Source organism: Diabrotica virgifera, chromosome 10 (assembly GCF_917563875.1).
Source record: "Diabrotica virgifera virgifera chromosome 10, PGI_DIABVI_V3a".
NCBI lineage: Eukaryota > Metazoa > Arthropoda > Insecta > Coleoptera > Chrysomelidae > Diabrotica > Diabrotica virgifera.
This window is the reverse complement of record NC_065452.1, coordinates 30,230,847-30,251,246: the sequence shown is the minus strand read 5'-3', so window position 1 is coordinate 30,251,246 and position 20,400 is coordinate 30,230,847. Positions and strand designations below refer to the sequence as shown.

The following is a 20,400-nucleotide window of genomic DNA, read 5'->3' as shown; positions in this document are numbered from 1 at the left end:
TGATTTCTTAAACGGCAATGTCCAGTCACCATTTCAGTGACCGTTTTGATCTCTCGTTTATTGAGGTTCATCAAACTGTTCGAGAGTTTTTTATCAATATTCTTGATTATTCTTTTAGTCTGGATTTGCCCTTGAGTGGTTCTCCATTTATTTTGATGATTCTTTATCAGCCATTTCTGAACCTCATTTTTCATAGCATCTTTAGTGATGCCACAGAAAGGTTCTGGGCCTTCAAAAGTTTCTCTCGAGCCTTGTTTCGCTAACATATCTGCTCGTTCGTTCCCATGCACCCCTTCATGACCCGGCACCCATATTAAAGACATTTTATTGTCTTTTGCCAGGTTATTGAGGAGATCTTTCCAGTTTCTCACCAGTTTTGATTTGGTGAGAGGGTTCTTTACAGCCAGAATAGCCGATTGGCTATCTGTGTAAATGTTGATTCTCTTAGCTTTAGGGTCTTCATCAATGATTTCATCAATGCAGGCCACCAAAGCAAAAACTTCAGCCTGGAACACCGTTGTATGTTGACCTAGGCTGTAAGATTTATTATAGTTACATGTTTGCCCAAAGACTCCTGTTCCAGTACCATGGGCAGTTTTAGATCCATCAGTGAACCATATTAAGTCCCCATTAATGTTTGGGACTTTTTGTTCTCTAGATGGTATAATTGTGTTAATCTTCTCAGTGAAGATTAGTTCTGGTGTCATCATATCTGAGTTCATCATAAAGATGGATTCCTCAAGTATAGTCCCAGTAATGTTTGTGTGGCTATTCAATACATAATTTGGCCTCCAAGTATTGTTTGCTTTGAGCCTCAGGATGGTCATAAAGGCTACCGCCGAAATATATAATTCCAGCTGAGGGAGACCTGTGATAGCCTCTATTGAAGCCGTTCCTGTACTATTCAAGGCTCCTGTTATATTTAGAAGCGCTTGTCTTTGTAGGGTGGTGAGAGTGGTCACACAAGATTGCAAAGCCGTCTTTCTCCACCAGAGTACTGACCCATTAGTAACTGTCGGTCGTATCACTGATGTGTACAACCAATATCACCTTTGGTTTCAATCCCCAGGTTTTACCTACAACTCGTCTGCAGTTCCAGAAGAGTCGCTTAGCCCTATTGGTTATATTGGTAATATGAGTATTCCAATTGAGTTTCGAATCCAGGGTTACCCCTAGATACTTAACCTCATTGGTTCTTTCCAGTACCTCTCCAAATAATTTCAGCTCACTCAGTCCAGCAAGCTTCCTCTTATTTGTAAAGGCTACCAGTTTATTTTTAGAAGGGTTCACGGAGAGGTTCTCTTTCAGACACCAGTTCTCTATGTAGTGAAGGGCATATCGCATCTGATACGCAACAGTGCTGGGAAATTTTCCTCTAGTTACTATTACGATATCATCTGCGAAACCCTGGACTCAGATTCCTTGGGCGCTCAGCCCATGAATCAGATCATCGAGAACTATGTTCCATAATGACGGTGACAATACACCGCCTTGAGGGCATCCCTTAGTTGCCCTCAGATTTATGGTATCTTCATGCGTATCTGTGGATATTATTCTGTTCTGAAGCATCTGAATAATCCACTTGCATGTTGTGTTGTTGATTTTCTTCCTCACCAGTGCGCTTTGTATAGACTCGATTGAGGTATTATCAAATGCACCTTCTATATCTAAAAATGCAGCAAGGGCGACTTCTTTCTGATGCAGACTCCTTTCGAGTTCCGACACTAGATTGTGCAGGGCGGCTTCACCTGATTTCCCTGCCTGATACGCCCATTGCCGTTGGTGCAGTGGATTTTCTTTTAAATTGTTTTTCTTGATGTGTTCATTCAAGATTTTTTCCATGGTTTTTAACATGAATGAGGTCAGACTTATAGGCCTGTAGGATTTTGCTAAGGTGTAATCTGTTTTTCCTGGTTTGGGAATAAACGCCACCCTTGCCCTGAACGAAACATGGCGGTTGACACAATTCGAACTTTTTTGTTTTTCTTTGATTATTTCTAGGTTTCGCTCAATCGGGACCCAACCACTCCATCGACAACTTTTTTCTTAATACATTTACAATATTTCTTTTCACCTCACTTCAACTGCTTCATTCTCAGTCACACTTTTAATATTTCATTTGTTACTAGTCACAATAATCCTTTTGTCATCTTCAGCCATCTCACCAATTTTATCTATTCATAACATACATATAAATTACTGATATCATCATCTGCAAACATCCATTTTAAACAAATTTTCATCTGCATACAACCCACCACTATATTTCTACATAATATGACTATTATCACCATACCTACTCCATCTGTCATCACCAACATATAATACTCATCTCTAGCAAAACCAAATCAACAGTTTAATTTTTTCTTTCTGGGTCTCGTTCTTGTTCCTTTCAGTAATTTCCTCACAGACATCTCATACCCCCCCCCCAGCCCCTACTGTCATCATCATATTACGGTTTTGGTTTTTGGACCCTTAGTGATCCGGGCAGCCTGCAATGCCTTTAAGAAATAGTCGCCTCAGTCTGAATTTGTGCTTTCTTAATGATACATCCCCTAGATTATTTAAGACATTTTTACACCTCAGACACCCCCATTGTGATTTCTTACACACTTACACAAATTCCAACAGCTACTAATAAGTTAAATAAATTCGATAACTTTAAATCACCACAAAATTGCTTTTTTAAATCTTCGATCTCTTGATAATAAGATTTTATTACGGTATTTAGTTGTCGAACACTAAACTCCTATGTAATGTGGTTTGCCTAACTAGTTCCACTTACAGTTTACGTGAATCCATTTTACTATAACAACTAGTTTAATGAATTTTAAATGATAATTTTCACATTGGGTGTGTTGTTACATCATTTCTAATTTTAACAATCTGCATACCTTACTCTTAAATATGACAGGTTATTTTTAACTACCTGTGGAACTGTCGTTTGTCTTGTCATCGTTCCGAGGCTCCCAACCATTTCATTTTCACTTGCCGTCTCACTTCCAACATGTGAACAAGTCATATCTAGATCTCAGATGTTACCTAGGGCAAATTAGATAATATTTTAAACATCCAGGCTTAAGGTAGCATTTTATACCTATGTTTCCTTGACGGACCACTTTTACTGGGCTTTGACCCACATATTTTTGTATAATACTATCTTGGTGGTTAGCATGTACATTGCACGTGAATATAACCTAATATTTTTTAACCCTAGTCAAAATTTCAACATCTTTGCCTTTTTTATCAGGTTATATTCATTTTAGGTAAGCACTGATGATGACTGGTAAACCAGTCGAAAACTAGTTATGTGAATTTGATGTGGCCCTTTTGAGGGTGTTTTAAATATACCTTTTATACAGGATTTACTGTTTTTTTTTACTATGAATGAGTTTAGTTATTGTTATTACATATATGTAAACTCTTAGTTTATATGGTATCATTTACCATGAAACAATATACTGATGTGATCTTGATTATTGATATGAGATAATAATTTTATATGTCATTTAATTTAATCAATGCTTTAATAATAATCTAATTAATTTACCAGATCACATATCAATATGTTTTCAATCTCAGGGCTTTTTATAAAATTAATTACTTACATACGTGGCTTCTAAGTATTTCTCAATGGTTCCTAATCGGGATAGGAAAGAAAAGAGTAAAATAATAACACATATGGGTTACAATTGTAATCAAAATATTGTTTATTTTATTTAAATGGCAATCACTGCTTATTATTTGCTATATCTTATTATTCTTAAAAATAACATTTACACATGGGAATCTTATTTCCTTTTGGTTTCCAATTGAAAGTTTTTATTAACATTTAACTATTATGATTTATTAGCAACAATTCTATTTAAGTTTGATGAAGCTTTTCTGATATTATTGACTATGTTTCTTCAATTTTAAATGTGGTATTTAATACGAAAAACCCATACATTCATGTCCAAACAAATGAGACTGACCTTTTTCTGGTGAACTGAGAATGTCTTCACACAAGACCCGTTTCCTGCTATCCTTGGCTGCAATCAAAACCTCGTCCTGGCTTCCAGTAATGTTCTCCTCTGAAACTAGCTCGTATAGCTCTCGTTTCCTGCTTCTGTCGTGATGCTGTGTTCTACCTTTTTCGAAACTGCAATCAGCTACCGGGAACTCTTGGCTCAAGGAGGTTCTTTTACTCTCAACCTGGCCTACCTCTCGTTCCGCGATAGATACTCCACACTCACGGAACTACACCGGCTTTCTCACTCTCCGTACACTACCGTCTACTACTCGACTTCACTTCTCGACAGCTCAAAACATTCTGATCTCTATTTGTCATTCATTCCCCTACTTTCTAAATATCCCTTCCAGATTCACAAATCAAACTTCCACCACCAACTCTCATTCGCAGTATTCCTCAAAACCAATTTTTAAACTTTCTAAATATGCTTAATGGATTTCAAAGAAAATAGTTAATTCCCATTCTAAAATTACTTTCTACTATATACAAATTTTAATGACCTATTCTCTATTTCCACTTAGTCTTATTTAGCATCGGCTAATGATCGATCCTTCCGCGAACAACGATAATGACCTATTAACGATTTCACTGGAGTCTTATTTAATCACTTCTTAAAATTAAATATAACAATTTGTTGTATACAGGTTGTTCTAAATTTATATGCCCGTGGTTGAGAAAATTGAAAATATTTTATATTAAATTGAATTCTGTTTATAATTATCAAATTTTAATTTTCATATCAAATAGAAATATAACAAATCCCCGCCTTGTATTCGATAAAATTTATCTGCATTTTTAAATAAATTTTCTCGAGGCAAAACCAACTCCCTGTATATTTCCTTACTTTAATCTACGTCTTATACCCCTTCTTCTTGTATTACTCTAATTAGTCCCACCTGTAGAGTAATTGTTTCCTTATTTTCAGTGTCCTCATCCTGTGTTAGAGTGTCGGCTATTATGTTGTCTCTCCCTTTTTCCCATATCAATCTTCTGTCTTTTTCCTCAGATTTTTCACATACTTTTACCGTGTATTCTGCATCCTCGTTTTCATATGCCTCCTCTTCAAATGCCACTGTTTCGATCATATCTTTTTCGCTTTCATTTGTTAGCTTTATTTCTTCTTCTCCTGAGCTCATCTCTTCTTTTGAGGAATCCCAGTTTTCTTTTGCTTTTGATACTCTCAATTTTTCTTCTTCTGGGCTCAACTCTTCTTTTGAGGAGCCACAGGTTTCATTTTCTTTTGTCTTTTTCTGACTTTTTCTCCCTTTTCTTCTTTGTCCTTGCTTCGTTGCCAAATTCATTTCCACTGTTTGTTCTTTACCTGATTCGTCCGTATTTTGTTTCTCCTGTTCCTTGTTCTGTTCTTCTTCTTTTTCTTCTGTTAGATTCATCGTATTATTTTTAAAATCTATCACTACATGTTTTTCTGCCAATTCGTCAACTCCTACTATCATGTCATGTGACATGTTTGGCATTATTACACATTGTAGTGCATACATCTTCTTACCCAGTCGTACCATTACTCGTATGCCTTCATTTATAGTTGCCAATGTCCGTTTGTTTGCGCCCACTAAATTTACCCTAGGTATTTTGTAAATTAAATTTGTTAAGTTAACTTCTTCTATTAGTTTTCTGTTGACCAATGTTATTTCAGATCCAGTGTCTATCATAATTTTAATTGGTTTCTCGTTGATAAATCCATCCACAAATTTTAAATTAACTCCATTTTTCTTTTCGTTGTTTCTTGCCAATTTAATAAACTCCTTGGGGTGACAAAAGATTCCTGTTTGATTTTTGGTTTTTAGTGAGCGCCGTCGTGAAAAGACGCCGGTTGCTCATCGTTGTTTATATTTTCGTCATACTGTCTCTCTCCGTCATATTCATCTGTCTGGGTATTATTTACTTCTCTTCTATTTTCTCTTGGTCTGTCGGATCTGTTTCGGTTTTCTCGATATCCCTGTTCATTTTGTCTACCATTATTTCTGTTTTCTTGTTTTGAGCGTGTGGTGTTTCTATTCTGGTATTCTCGATTTCTATCCTCATTCCATTGCCTATTTCTTTGTTCATAATTTCCTCTTCCGTTGTCTCTATTTTCGTTTTCCCTTCTGGGATTAAAATCTCGTCTTGTATAGTCCCTCCTATTTTGATTTCTATCTCTGTAATCTTGTGTTTCTCGGGGCCTGTAATCTTCTCGCGACCTTCTTGATTTTCTTTCTCTTAGACGTGATTCTCTTATTTGTAGGAATTGGCATAAACTATCTATGTCTTTGTAATTTTGCAATGTGATATGGTCTTCCAGCGTTTCCTCGAAATGTCTTGCAATCAGTTCGACTAATTGTTCCGATGAGTAATTATATTGTAAATGTTTTGCATTATTGTAAATTTGCAAAGCATATGTCCTTTCTGATACACCCATCCTATCATTGTATTTCCCATTTTGCAATTCCTTGTTAATTTCCAATTGTTGGACTTTTCCCCAGAAATAATTCAAAAATTTTTGTTCAAATTTTTGCCAACTGTCAAATTCTTCTTCTTTGCAATCGAACCATAGGCTTGCTTCATATTTTAGATGGTTTCTGATAGTTTCCTTTGCTGTTTCGAAATTTCCGATGTGCTGTATTTTCTTTTTCAGGCTATTTATGAACGGCACTGGGTGTAATCTTCTTACATCCCCGCCAAACCTTATCTTCACGTCATCTGTGCTATGTATAACTATTTCTCTTCTTTCTCCTACATTTTGTTGAATATTGATTTCCGCAATCTTTCTTTCCATTTCTTCTCTGATTGCTTGAATAGCGTTTTGCAACTTGTTTTCCAAACTTTCCATTTCTTTTTTTTGGCAATTCGTTATCTCCTTTATTTTATTTTGAATTTTCATTTCTTGTTCTTTCATCTCGTTTTTCATTGTTGTCAAACATCCTTTTACTTCCTTTTCATACTTTCCTATGCGTTCCTCCATTTTCTTGTTGTTCTCTTCTATTGCTTGTTTCATTTTTTGTTGTGTTTCATCCATTTTTTGATCCAATTTTTGTTGTGTTTCATCCATTTTTTGTTGTGTTTCATCCATTTTCTGTTGTGTTTCATCCATTTTTTTATCCAATTTTTGTTGTGTTTCATCCATTTTTCGATCCACTTTTCGTTGATTGTCATCCAGTTTTTGTGACTGGAGTTGTATCAGTTGTAATAGTTTATCTATTCCTGATAATTCTTGCTGTTCTGATGCCATAATTGTCGTGTCTAAAATCTCTTCTTGGTCTGAATGTTCTTTTTGTTTTTTGTTGTCTTTGCTTTGGCTTCTTGTCACAGACATTTGTTTTCAAAAAGTACTATCCCCGCCAAATATGAAATTTTACTAGTATGTTACCAAGACGACTTTTTCTCACCCAAATATTATAAATTGTCAATAAATATATCAAATGTAAATATCGTAAAAGTAAATTATTAAATCAGTTATGTAAAATTTGTACCTAAAGAGATCTAAAATTTTATGTTATCAAATGTAAGTATCTCACTTTTTACCACAGGCATATAAATCTTCAAATACCGGCTTTACTCTTTCTATCCTTCAAATTTGCCACTAGAAATACTTTTCAATGCCCTCCACGTTGGACGACAGTTGATGTGATCTTGATTATTGATATGAGATAATAATTTTATATGTCATTTAATTTAATCAATGCTTTAATAATAATCTAATTAATTTACCAGATCACATATCAATATGTTTTCAATCTCAGGGCTTTTTATAAAATTAATTACTTACATACGTGGCTTCTAAGTATTTCTCAATGGTTCCTAATCGGGATAGGAAAGAAAAGAGTAAAATAATAACACATATGGGTTACAATTGTAATCAAAATATTGTTTATTTTATTTAAATGGCAATCACTGCTTATTATTTGCTATATCTTATTATTCTTAAAAATAACATTTACACATGGGAATCTTATTTCCTTTTGGTTTCCAATTGAAAGTTTTTATTAACATTTAACTATTATGATTTATTAGCAACAATTCTATTTAAGTTTGATGAAGCTTTTCTGATATTATTGACTATGTTTCTTCAATTTTAAATGTGGTATTTAATACGAAAAACCCATACATTCATGTCCAAACAAATGAGACTGACCTTTTTCTGGTGAACTGAGAATGTCTTCACACAAGACCCGTTTCCTGCTATCCTTGGCTGCAATCAAAACCTCGTCCTGGCTTCCAGTAATGTTCTCCTCTGAAACTAGCTCGTATAGCTCTCGTTTCCTGCTTCTGTCGTGATGCTGTGTTCTACCTTTTTCGAAACTGCAATCAGCTACCGGGAACTCTTGGCTCAAGGAGGTTCTTTTACTCTCAACCTGGCCTACCTCTCGTTCCGCGATAGATACTCCACACTCACGGAACTACACCGGCTTTCTCACTCTCCGTACACTACCGTCTACTACTCGACTTCACTTCTCGACAGCTCAAAACATTCTGATCTCTATTTGTCATTCATTCCCCTACTTTCTAAATATCCCTTCCAGATTCACAAATCAAACTTCCACCACCAACTCTCATTCGCAGTATTCCTCAAAACCAATTTTTAAACTTTCTAAATATGCTTAATGGATTTCAAAGAAAATAGTTAATTCCCATTCTAAAATTACTTTCTACTATATACAAATTTTAATGACCTATTCTCTATTTCTACTTAGTCTTATTTAGCATCGGCTAATGATCGATCCTTCCGCGAACAACGATAATGACCTATTAACGATTTCACTTGAGTCTTATTTAATCACTTCTTAAAATTAAATATAACAATTTGTTGTATACAGGTTGTTCTAAATTTATATGCCCGTGGTTGAGAAAATTGAAAATATTTTATATTAAATTGAATTCTGTTTATAATTATCAAATTTTAATTTTCATATCAAATAGAAATATAACAATACATATACTTTCTTTATTTAATAGCAAGATTGAAGAGAAAAGTACTTAACCAGAAGGAACTGGAGAAAATCAGAGATGGTACACCCTCACTGAATCAAGGCTCACCAAGATTATTTAGGAGTTTAAGGGATAAAGGTAAGCTGTAGTGTTTCCTATTAGTATTATAGTTAGTGGTGACTTTTTATATCAACCACCGAGAATAATGTAAAATGTATATAAATTCTTTCCATACATATTTTAGTAAAGTCTATCCTTTGGTTTTTACATTATGACATGTAAAGAATCCCTAGTTAACCATATTGAGTAAATTATGACCCAAAATCAGGAGAAAAGTAGAAGAATTAACATCATATCGCCGGTCCGGAACAAGAATGACGTAACTGCAAAAAGCCAAATTTCTCAGGAGAGCAAAAAAACGATTTTTAAATATTCAAAATAGGGATTAAATGAAGAGTAATCGTTCGGGAGCATCGGTATGGCGTTTATGCTTACAATGTTGGCTTTTATGTTTATCCCTATTGGTTCGAATTTCATTAACTTAATTTAATCCCCCATTATGGTGGCTCCTAGCTTCTGAGCCACCTTAGATAATTAAGGGTTGGTTACCCCCCGACCATAAGGGTTGATGTAGTAAATAACTCTCACAGTTAATACATTTATTTATACGTTGGAATATTTAACGGTAAGTAGCTAGTGGTATCATATTTGATTAATGCGATGTTACCCGCTGGAATCTCAACTACCAATTGAATTATCTTTTCTCCGTGAAAGTATAATTAAAAGTCGATTGTCGTGTTTATTGTTTTTATATAACCAAAAGTGAGAGTGATATCAAAACTGCTGAATGGACTAGATTATAAATAACATATACTAATTATTATTGCAACTTGACCTTGTATCAAAACCGCATGCATTGATGTGGTAATTTAGGTCAATCGTACTTATTAAAAACAAACATATTTGTTTTTACCACGGGCATTTAATTATTAAAGAATTTGTCTTAATAAGATGTTTACTGAGATGCAGTGTATCCCAATACACCACCCTTCAACCCTATCTACAGTTGCGTCATTATTCATCTAATTTTTCTTCAATATTTAAAATAGTGATTAAAAAAGAGTAACCGTCCAGGAGCATCGGTGTGGCGTTTAGTCTTACAATTATGGCTTTTAGTTTCATCCCTATTGGTTCGAATTTCATTATCTTAATTTAATCCCCCCATTTTTAACCCTATCTACAGTTGCGTCATTCTTAATCTTAAAATTTTTCTGTACAAGAAAACGATTTTTAAATATTTAATATGCCGTGTATTCTTACAGCGATGACTTTTATTATCGTTCGTTTTGATCCGAATTTGATTATCTTAATTTAATCCTCCCTATTTTTAACCCTATTTACAGTTGCGTCATTATTCATCTGAAACAAGGTCTAAAATGGTGCGTATTTCAATAACGACGCAACTACCCCGTAGTGGTTCAGCACATAGTTACAGTCCTGTCGCTTTTGTATCATCTGCACACAGTATTTTAGAAGTTAATTACGCAATAAATAGGAATTGACAAAATTTGCAGTTACGTCATTCTCAAACGCGTAACCAGGATGATCCTAAGGGAGGGTTACAACTTCAAAATGGCTTGATTTGTCAACAATACATATTGATGTTAAGCGTATAGAGCTCAAAGAAGATCCCATAGGGGGGTTATAACCCCCAAAACCACCCCCTGATTACGCCTATGGTCATTCTTATTACGGACTGTCGATATAGAGACCAATAAGTTCGGAAGAGTGCTCCTTGTAACATTCAACATGTCTTGGTTTGTTTATTTCTAGTGCATCCTTATTTTGATTTTAGTATAGACAATGTTTTAAATGATTTTTTTTTATTTTTAGGTATCATCTCATATACAGAGTATCTTTTTCTTCTCTCAATATTAACAAGTAAGTAATACTAAAGCTCTTTATTTTTTCCTTCCCATTAGGTGCATAAAACCATAGGAGATAAGGGAATTATATAATGAATGTGTGGTATTCCTCGTCTTCTATTGTCCATTGTGGCATGTATTGTCCATTGTTCAACATAGACTTCTCCCAACTCATCGATCTCTATCCTGAGCATCATACTTCCAATTTGTTCTGACTATTTTTTTAATGTCATCTACCCATCCCATTCATGGTCTTCCTCTTAACCGTCTACCTTTGTAAGGTCTCTAATGTTCTATTGTGGTGCTCCAAAGTTGGTCTTTTTGTAAAACGTGTGGCATGTGGAGTTCCTTTTTGTTGTGGCATACTCGACTTTCGTTTTTCATCTTACCCAGTGTATAATATCGGCTCAGCTATAACTTCGATCGCCGATGTTATATAAAGATCAACTTTATTTATGTACAACACTCTACCCGGAAGCCTTAAATATCTAATGATCGACGAAGCCTTACTGTATTACTGGTATGAATGTTAAACGGATCATGCCTTTCTGAATGTTCTTTCTCGGCGGCAGTATGTTTCTGGGTCAACCCACGCGCTGAATATATTTACAAAATATTGAAGAACAAAGAAATATATTCGATCATCAAAATTAATATGCAATTGTCCAAATTATTGTTTACGATTTGCAATTAGTTAACTAAATTAGCAGCCCGCACATGTGTAAATATATGTAATAACAAATTACGTTAATGGGATATACGGGGTGATAAAAAGATTGTTTAATATCGGATATGAAAATTGAATGTTTGAGATTAAACACCCAGTCGTTTCTTTTTTTATCTGACAGTCGTATACCTAACATTGCCCTTTTTGTTGTGGTTAGTTTAGACATATAGGAAGAATCAGTGGTCGAATACACTACTCCTCAAATATTTAGATATTTTTTGGAAAGCTGATTTTATCAAATCCTGCCCATGTGTCTATGCCAGTCTTGCTCTCCAGTGATTTCCGCACTTTGGTTCTTTTTGTCAAGTTTCAGAATTTCGCCTAGGTAGATATATATTTCTGGCAAAAAAGCTATAAACAACTGTAGAATAGATTCCAGATGCAGAATGCTAATACACAATATATATATATAAGAAAGCAACAATGACAGTACAGTTGGAAGAAACCACAAAACCTATAACAATTAACAGAGGAGTGCGACAGGGAGATGTCATTTCTCTTACAGTATTTACATTAGCACTGGAAGATGTTTTCAAAACAACGGAATGGACAAACATGGGAATAAAGATAAATGGAAAGAAACTAAACCATCTAAGATATGCAGACGATGTAGTAATAATGGCATCAAGTTTTGAAGAACTATAAACCATGCTATCCGAACTAACAAATGAATCCGAACAAATAGGTCTAAAAATGAATTTTACCAAAACAAAAACAATGACAAACACACAAGATAATAGAAACATAATACTAAACGAAACAACAATAGAAGCGGTTAATGATTATATATATTTGGGACAGATAATAAAAATAAATATTGAAAACCAAATTGCGGAGATAAAAGAAGGGTCACATTAGCCTGGGCAGGATTTGGGAAATTAAAATGGGCCTTAAAGAATAAAAAAATACAACAATACTTAAAAACAAGAGTGTTTGACCAGTGCATACTCCCAATTCTCACATATGCATGCCAAACATGGACCTTGACCAAAGCAAACATGGATAAAATAATGAAGACACAAAGAGCCATAGAGAAAGCAATGTTGGAGTAAAATTAACAGACAAAAAGCAAAACAACTGGATAAGAAATAAAACAAAAAAATTCATAACGCCAGGCAAACGGACAATAGGTGGAATACCACGATACAACAATGGAGACCATGGACAGGAAAGAGAGCAAGAGGACGACCCCAGATGAGATGGAGAGATGACATTAAAAAGATAGGAGGAACGCGCTGGAAACAGAAAGCACTAAACAGAAGCGAATGGAGGAAACTGGGGGAAGCCTATGTTCAAAATTGGACGAATTAATGGGCAAAAAGAAGAAATAAAGAAGATATATTCTTGGACTTGTTCTATCTCATTGCCATTTATAGTTATAATATACATATTATAAAAAAATAAAAACCTTATCTTGTAAAAGGTATATTTAAAATCCCTAAAAAGGGCTGTATCACAACAAAACGTTTTCGGAATCAATATTCCATCATCAGTGTTATCACCTAAAATAAGTATAACTCTATAAGTAAAACAAACGTGAGGTTAAATGTTGACAAAGGTAAAAAAGTGAATAGATAGTTATACTTACAGGTTTACATGCTTTAAGCCACCAAAATGTACGGGTAAGAACCCTTAAATTGATTTTAAACAGTTGGGGTTACATTATATTATGCGATTTTAAAGGATGTTAAAAATATTTCCAGATTAACCCCTGGCATCACATGACATCAACCATATTGGTTGGGAAATGATAGGTAGAACCTTACATGGCAGAGTTTAGGTGAGAACTGACCGGAATGGCCCTCTGAAGGATGTCAGTACTAGATTGATACCGTACCTTGACAGAATGTAATAATATGTGTAGTTACTTCAGCCAAAAGAATTTAAATTTTATGTTAATGTTTAAAATAATAACAGTAATGAAAAAATTTGTTGGGATTAAAATTAATCTACCCTGAACAAGTATGATGGATAAAAGTTAAAAATTATGAAGTCAAATAGAAGTGAATTAATACTTTCTTTAGAATAGGCAATTATCATGACATAGTATTGAAAATTATAAATGTGTAAATACAGAGTTGTACTTTTCTAAGATATTAGTTAAGCTGATGTTATGAGCTTAATATTTGGTGTAATTTATTAATAGAAGGATCCAACAAAATAGATAAAAGATGATATATATTTAGTTTGGCTGAAGAAATATGTATTACTAGATTTGAATGTAAATAAGAAAAGTAGTAATGAGGAGACTGATAAATCCAGAGACCCGACATCAAAGTATCTGGAGATGAAAAACTAGCAATGGTGGGAAAGGAAGGATATAAGGTTATTAGTGTGTAAGAAAGGAAAAAGAAGTAGTGATGAAAGAAGGGATGTAAGTTGATATTGGTGAGTTGGTCTGTTACAGACAATTAGACTGTGAATGAGGTTTAAATGAGTGTAATAAGTCATAGGTATAACTTATCGAAAATGTGGTTTAGAGTCGAAGTGTAAATGAAGATGGATATGTAAAGAGGAATGGATGAATGGTGGATATATTGACTATGAGAAAAGTTGGCGATGTAATGGAATGAAGTCTCGATTAAACGATACATGACGGTTAACGCAATTAGGGCTATTTTGTTTTTCGTTAACTATCGTTAACTATTTCTAGGTCCTCATACAGGTCTAATTTTAGGTAGTCTTTCTGAGGAATGTTGTGTAACAAGGAGACGTTCTCTGGGATGTTAAGAGTGTGTTTTTGTTGTTTAAGATGTTGTGAGTTGAAGTAAGTTGAAGTTGAAGTGGAAGTGTTCTCTCTTTTGGTGTGTTCTAGGGAACGAGAAGCTAGTGATCTACAAGTTCTACCTATAATGTGGCATCACAATCGAATATTTTTAAAATGCTGAACAAAAATAGTTTCTAAATTTTTAGATAAAACACCCTGTAACTCAGCAAGGAACCACAGTTTATTTAAGTGTTTTAGGTTAAATCTTCGTATTTTGTGCTAAGGTTTCTCCAGTTACTATATGTACAATTATTAATGAAACACCCTGTATATATAAAGTGTTGTCTACAGCTAATGCCGTTTCCCTTCCGTCAGTCAGGACTTCAAATTTTTTCGATCTTCCCAGTCTCCGTTCTTCCAATCCATTCTTAGACATAGCTTCGTCGACTTCATTTTTCCAAGATCTTCTCGGTAGTCCTCTTCTTCTTGTTCCTCTCGGGCTCCATTCTGCAACCTTGTTTATCCATGTGTTTTCTGCTCTGCGTATGTGGCCGTACCATTTTAGTCTTCTCTCATCTATATATTGCAGGCCATCTTTTTCCACTTTCATTCTTCTCCTTATCTCCTCATTTGTTATTCTGTCTCTTCTGGTGAGACCACAGCATCTTCTCCAGTATTCCATTTCGGTTGTCAGAATGTTTTTTTGGGTTTTTTTGTTTATGACCCAAATTTCTGCGACATATGTCATGATGCTTCTTACTATTGTTTGGTATATCATTTTTTTTTTGTTTTTCACTTGATGTTCTTATTCCAGATTACATTATGGAGTTGTCTGATGCAAGATCTTGTTTATCCCAATATATTTTTTATTTCTTCTTCTGCTGTTTCGTTTTTGGACATTATAAAACCCAAATATTTAAAATTCTTCGTTCCTTTTATTTCTGCTTGTTCTTCTATTTTCAAATTTTTGACGTCTTCTTCCGATATTGCTAAGTATCCCGTTTTCTTCATATTTATTTCTTATATTTAAACCGCCGATTTAATGTCCAATTTACACCAGTCCGCGACTCACCACACAAGAGCACTGTTTAATTTAAACGTCACTAATTGCACATGAACCAAGAATGGCATGCTTTTCTTGAAGGATGAAAAGCAAGGATTGCTTTTAAAAAATTAATATCTATATCCCAATCTAAAATCTTCCTTTTCATACATTAAATGTAGAAAGATATATTTTTTAAAGGCTATAGCGGGATAGGATGGTCAAAATTGCACCAGGCTCGATTCAGTTTTGGGTTTAGCCATTCTAAAATATATAATTGAAAACTCACTCAGCCAAATTTTCAAGTCCCTAGGTGCTCCGGGGGGTTCGCTATGGAAAAAAACGTATTTTTATGAAAACATTTTTTTCCAGACGATGTATTGCTGCAAAAAATCTGAAAAAATTAATGAATGCGTATCTTAACAACACAAAGCTGCCTGATTTTTTTCAGATTTTTAGCTTCAAAATTAAGCGTAGCAAAAATTTTTGAAATTTTCAAAATTTTTTTAGGTTATGTTGTAAATTTTTCGCCAACTTTAAAATATTGTTATTTTGTGTATTTTTTTCCATTCTTTCGAATGGCATAGGCATAATTATCATTTTCGCCGTGGAAAATACCTAAAAATCGAAAAAACTGTTTTTTTTTTTGGCTTTTTCTGAAGTTTTTGACTCATAACCTCAACAACATATAGCTAAATTAATCATAATTTACCTTTTTGTATGTATTTTTATATTCACCATCAAAAGTAGCTAATAAAACTTATTTTTTTTACTAAATAGCCTCAAAAATCAGTCAAAAAATAAATTTTTCAACGTTTAAAAAATTAAAATTTTGTTGTCGATAGAATGTAATACAATTAATACTTAAATAAGTGATTTATTTGTCCGATTATTTGAATTTCATAATAATTATTATGATATAATAATATCGTCCCATTAAGGGTATCCTGCCATAGGCTTATAAAAAAATCAATAAATTAATTTTTTTAACGTTTAAAAAATAAAATTTCTGTAGTGTTCGATAGAAAAAAACCACTCCTCAAGTACTGCCGTCGAAGTCACTAACTACTACTTACGTAATAAAAATCGTGTTATTAAACGTTATTGAGGAATTATTATATAAATAGATTACTAAATTATTTGAATTATTTAATTGCTTAAATAGTGCAACCTAAAGAGTGCAGTGTTTAAAGGGATTAATAAATTAATTACTAAAAAGTTACTACGTACTTATGAAATTACAAAATTCAAATTCAAATTAATATACAATATGATGCAAAGGAAAGGAATAAATTCGTTATTTATTAAACTGTCGACTTTAAGGAAAAACCCGAAGGAGGTCGATTTTTATTTGTGATTTTTTGCATATATGTCATACTAGTAGTGACGTCATTCATCTGGGCGTGATGACGTAATCGATGAATTTTTTTAATGAGAATTAGGGTTATTTGAAAAACCATAGTAATAAAGAACTTTAGTTTGTATAATGGTATAAAATTTTATCAAAAAACTTTTAAAAAAGTCATCCAAGAACATCCAGAACGTTTTCGATCTAGTCAAATCATCTTCAGTGGCATTCTATGTAGTAATTGAAACTAGCCCAGTAGTTATAGTCTTTAAAATTACTAATGTAATTTTATTAAAATAAAAATTTTAGTAAAATTATACTTTTGGAATGACAAGTCAAGACGAGTGTCAAGACCTCGAACTCGTTGTGACAAGTTCCCCTTCAGTTTTTCGAGCAGGGAGGCCATGCTACTTTTGAGCTTTAGTAAAATCCATTAATATCGACATTGTGCCGCATTTCAAAAGTATAATTTTAATGTTGTTCTAAAGCTATTTCCTTGTGGCATTTTTATGATTAACTATTTATATGGGAAATTTTAATAAATAATTATGTAATTTTGAAGACTACGTAATAATATATAAACTAGCGGGCTAGTTTCAGTTACTAAACAGAATGTCACTGAAGATGATCTGACTAGACAGAAGATGTTCTGATGTGTTTTTCTATAATCTATATTGGGATGACTTTTTTAAAAGTTTTTTAATAGAACTTTATACCACTATACAAACCGAAGTTTTTTATTTCTGTGTAAGTTTTTTAACTATGGTACACAGCCAATCACTGGGACTTTACTATAATTTGGTTATTTGAAAGTTTATTCAATTCTCTATTCAGTAGTATAAACAGAACCATTATTAGAAAGGACTAAGTTTTCAATCTAATAGCACATAAAATAACATCAAAAATATTACTCTACATCCCACTAAGACTAACTAGATTGAAAACAATGGAGGCATTACCCTTATTATTTATACAGAGTGACCAATTTTTTTTAAATAAATTAATTTACAAAAAAAATTATGTATGTCATTTATTTAATTCAAAATATATTTTACTTTCAGAAAAGGGAAAACAAATGTTTATTCGAAAAGTAAACATTGCTTTTCGCTTAAATAAAATGTTCAAACTTCCAAGAGGCAGGTGGCTGGCAGGAGCTGATGGCTTGAACATTGAATTTAAGTGAAAAGCAATGTTTATATCTTCTGTTTTCTAACAGCAGTAAAATATATTTTGAAGTAAATACATTACTTAAATTCTTCTTTTTATGTCAGTTAATTTAATTCAAAAATTTTTTTGGTCACCCTGTATAAATAATTGTGTTAGTGTTTATATTAATGAATAGAGATTTGAATATCCGTTCAAATGAGTTGCCACACGACCCATATTCGCATTTAAAAAAATCATCGATTACGTCATCACGCCCAGATAGATGACGTTACTCGTATCACACTCGACCCGTTTCGGGATTTTTCCGAAAGTCGCCAGTTTACGAAATAACGAATTTATTCCTTTCTTTGCACCATGCTGTATATTAATTTGAATTTTGTAATTTCATGATTGTGTAGTAACTTTTTAATAATTAATTTATTAATCCCTCTAAACACTCTGCACTCTATAGGTTTCACTATTTAATCAATTAAGTAATTCAAATAATTTAATAATTATTTATTTAAATAATAATTCCTCATTAACGTTTAATAAAAATATTTTTTTTATTTATTTATTTTTTATTTTTTAATCAAAACGAAACCGTAGATTTTCTTATTTTATTATTTTAAAAATATTTTTATTAAGTAAGTAGTTAGTGGCTTCGACGGCGGGTACTTGAGGACTGGTTTATCCTGAGTTTTTTCCAAAAACGTGACTAGAAGCGCTTCCTTGCGTACGGCACCAAAGTGCCGAGCAACGTTAGCGCGTTTTGAAAATCACAACCGCAACAAGCATTTTTATAAAGGGAGAACATTTTCTATCGAATACTACAAAAATTTTATTTTTTAAACGTTAAAACGTTAAAAAATTATTTTATTGATTTTTGTTTATAAGCCTATGGCAGGGTACCCTTAATGGGACGATATTATTATATATGAAATTCAAACAATCGTGCAAAACAAAAAAATAATTTATTTAAGTATTAACTGTATTACATTCTATCGAGAACAACAAAATTTTAATTTTTTAAACGTTAAAAGAATTATTTTTTTCTGATTTCTGAGGCTGTTTAGAAAAAACGTCGAAAAACGGGTTTTTTGAGCATGCTGTAGGAAAAAAAATAAGTTCTAATAGCTGATTTTGATTGTAAATGTAACAATACATATAAAAATGTAAATGATGATTAATTTAGCTGTATGTTGTTGAGTTTATGAGTCAAAAACTTCAGAAAATGCCAAAAAAAAACAAGTTTTTTCGATTTTTAGGTATTTTCCACGTCGAAAATGATAATGATGCCTATGCCATTCGAAAGAATGGAAAAAAATACACAAAATAACAATATTTTAAAGTTGGCGAAAACTTTACAACATAACCTAAATATTTTTTTAAAATTTAAAAAATTTTTCCTGCGCTCAATTTTGAAGCTAAAAATCTGAAAAAAATCAGGCAGCTTTGTGTTGTTAAGATACGCAGTTATTAATTTTTTCAGATTTTTTGCAGTAATATAGCGCCTGGAAAAAAATGTTTTTAAAAAAACACGTTTTTTTCCATAGCGGACCCCCCGGAGCACCTAGGGACTTGAAAATTTGGCTAAGTGAGTTTTCAATTATATATTTTCGAATGGCTAAACCCAAAACTGAATCGAGCCTGGTGCAATTTTGACCATCTTATCCCGCTATAGCCTTTGTGTTTGTTTTGGGTAATAATAAAAATCTTAATTTTTACAGAACCCGAATCTGGCTTTAAAATAGCCTTTAATATGTTTGATACTGATGGAAACCAAAGAGTGGACAAAAATGAATTTTTAGTGGTAAGTTTCACATAATTATAAACAATGTATTCCCCTTATAATTTTTATATTATGTTATATGAGTAGGTAAGAAAACTATTGGCAGGAAAAAAGTGTGAAGATAACGATACCGTAAGTTATAAAAGCACAGAAAATTATCAAAACAGTTTTGAGCAGGTTGTCGTGTTGCATTAAAGTAATAAAGGTATATTTTGACAGTTGTGAAAAATTCTATTTAAAGATGGTGGTTATATATAGGGCTTTTCATCGATTGTCACTTGTTTCGAGCCTCTGTCATGTGTCACATAATATTAATATATCTACGACATACGTCTTTGGTTTGTACATTGTTATATACCAATAACGTATGACGTAGATATATTAATATTATGTGACACATGACAGAAGCTCGAAACAAATGACTGTGAATGAAAAGCCCTATTTAAAATTTCGATTATTTTGAATGGTATTTATGATATTTAGACTCACTAGCAATCACAGAAACTAGAAAAGGGCAAGGAATTGATCAGGAAGCTGGGACAGGTACAGAATGCATAATTTATAGCAGAAAAGATAGAAAACAGGAATCAGATAAAATGATAAAAATAATGAAGAAAATATATAAAAGCAATACAAAATTATCAGTCATAAAAAACAATCAGTTTTGTATTCTATGTTGGTGTATTTGGTTGGCTATTGTGGTTGTAAGAAAGATTGCAGCTTTTCATTTTAACGGCTTCTTAGAAAATATGTTGTCAAATAAAACTAATTTTGGACA

The 20,400-nt window shown here is 32.9% G+C and overlaps 1 protein-coding gene across 2 annotated transcripts in view; it reads left to right on the top strand.

The window, feature by feature from the left end:
* LOC126893174 (calcium uptake protein 3, mitochondrial) overlaps positions 1-20,400 on the top strand; it is an 88,557-nt gene that overhangs the window by 11,335 nt on the left and 56,822 nt on the right. The window contains exons 3-6 of one of the 2 annotated variants that reach the window (XM_050663128.1): positions 8,963-9,073; positions 10,829-10,876; positions 19,561-19,643; positions 19,710-19,754. In XM_050663128.1, coding sequence (XP_050519085.1) covers positions 8,963-9,073; positions 10,829-10,876; positions 19,561-19,643; positions 19,710-19,754 — 287 coding nt within the window. The remainder of the gene's footprint in view (positions 1-8,962; positions 9,074-10,828; positions 10,877-19,560; positions 19,644-19,709; positions 19,755-20,400) is intronic. The other variant, XM_050663129.1, reaches the window with a different exon arrangement.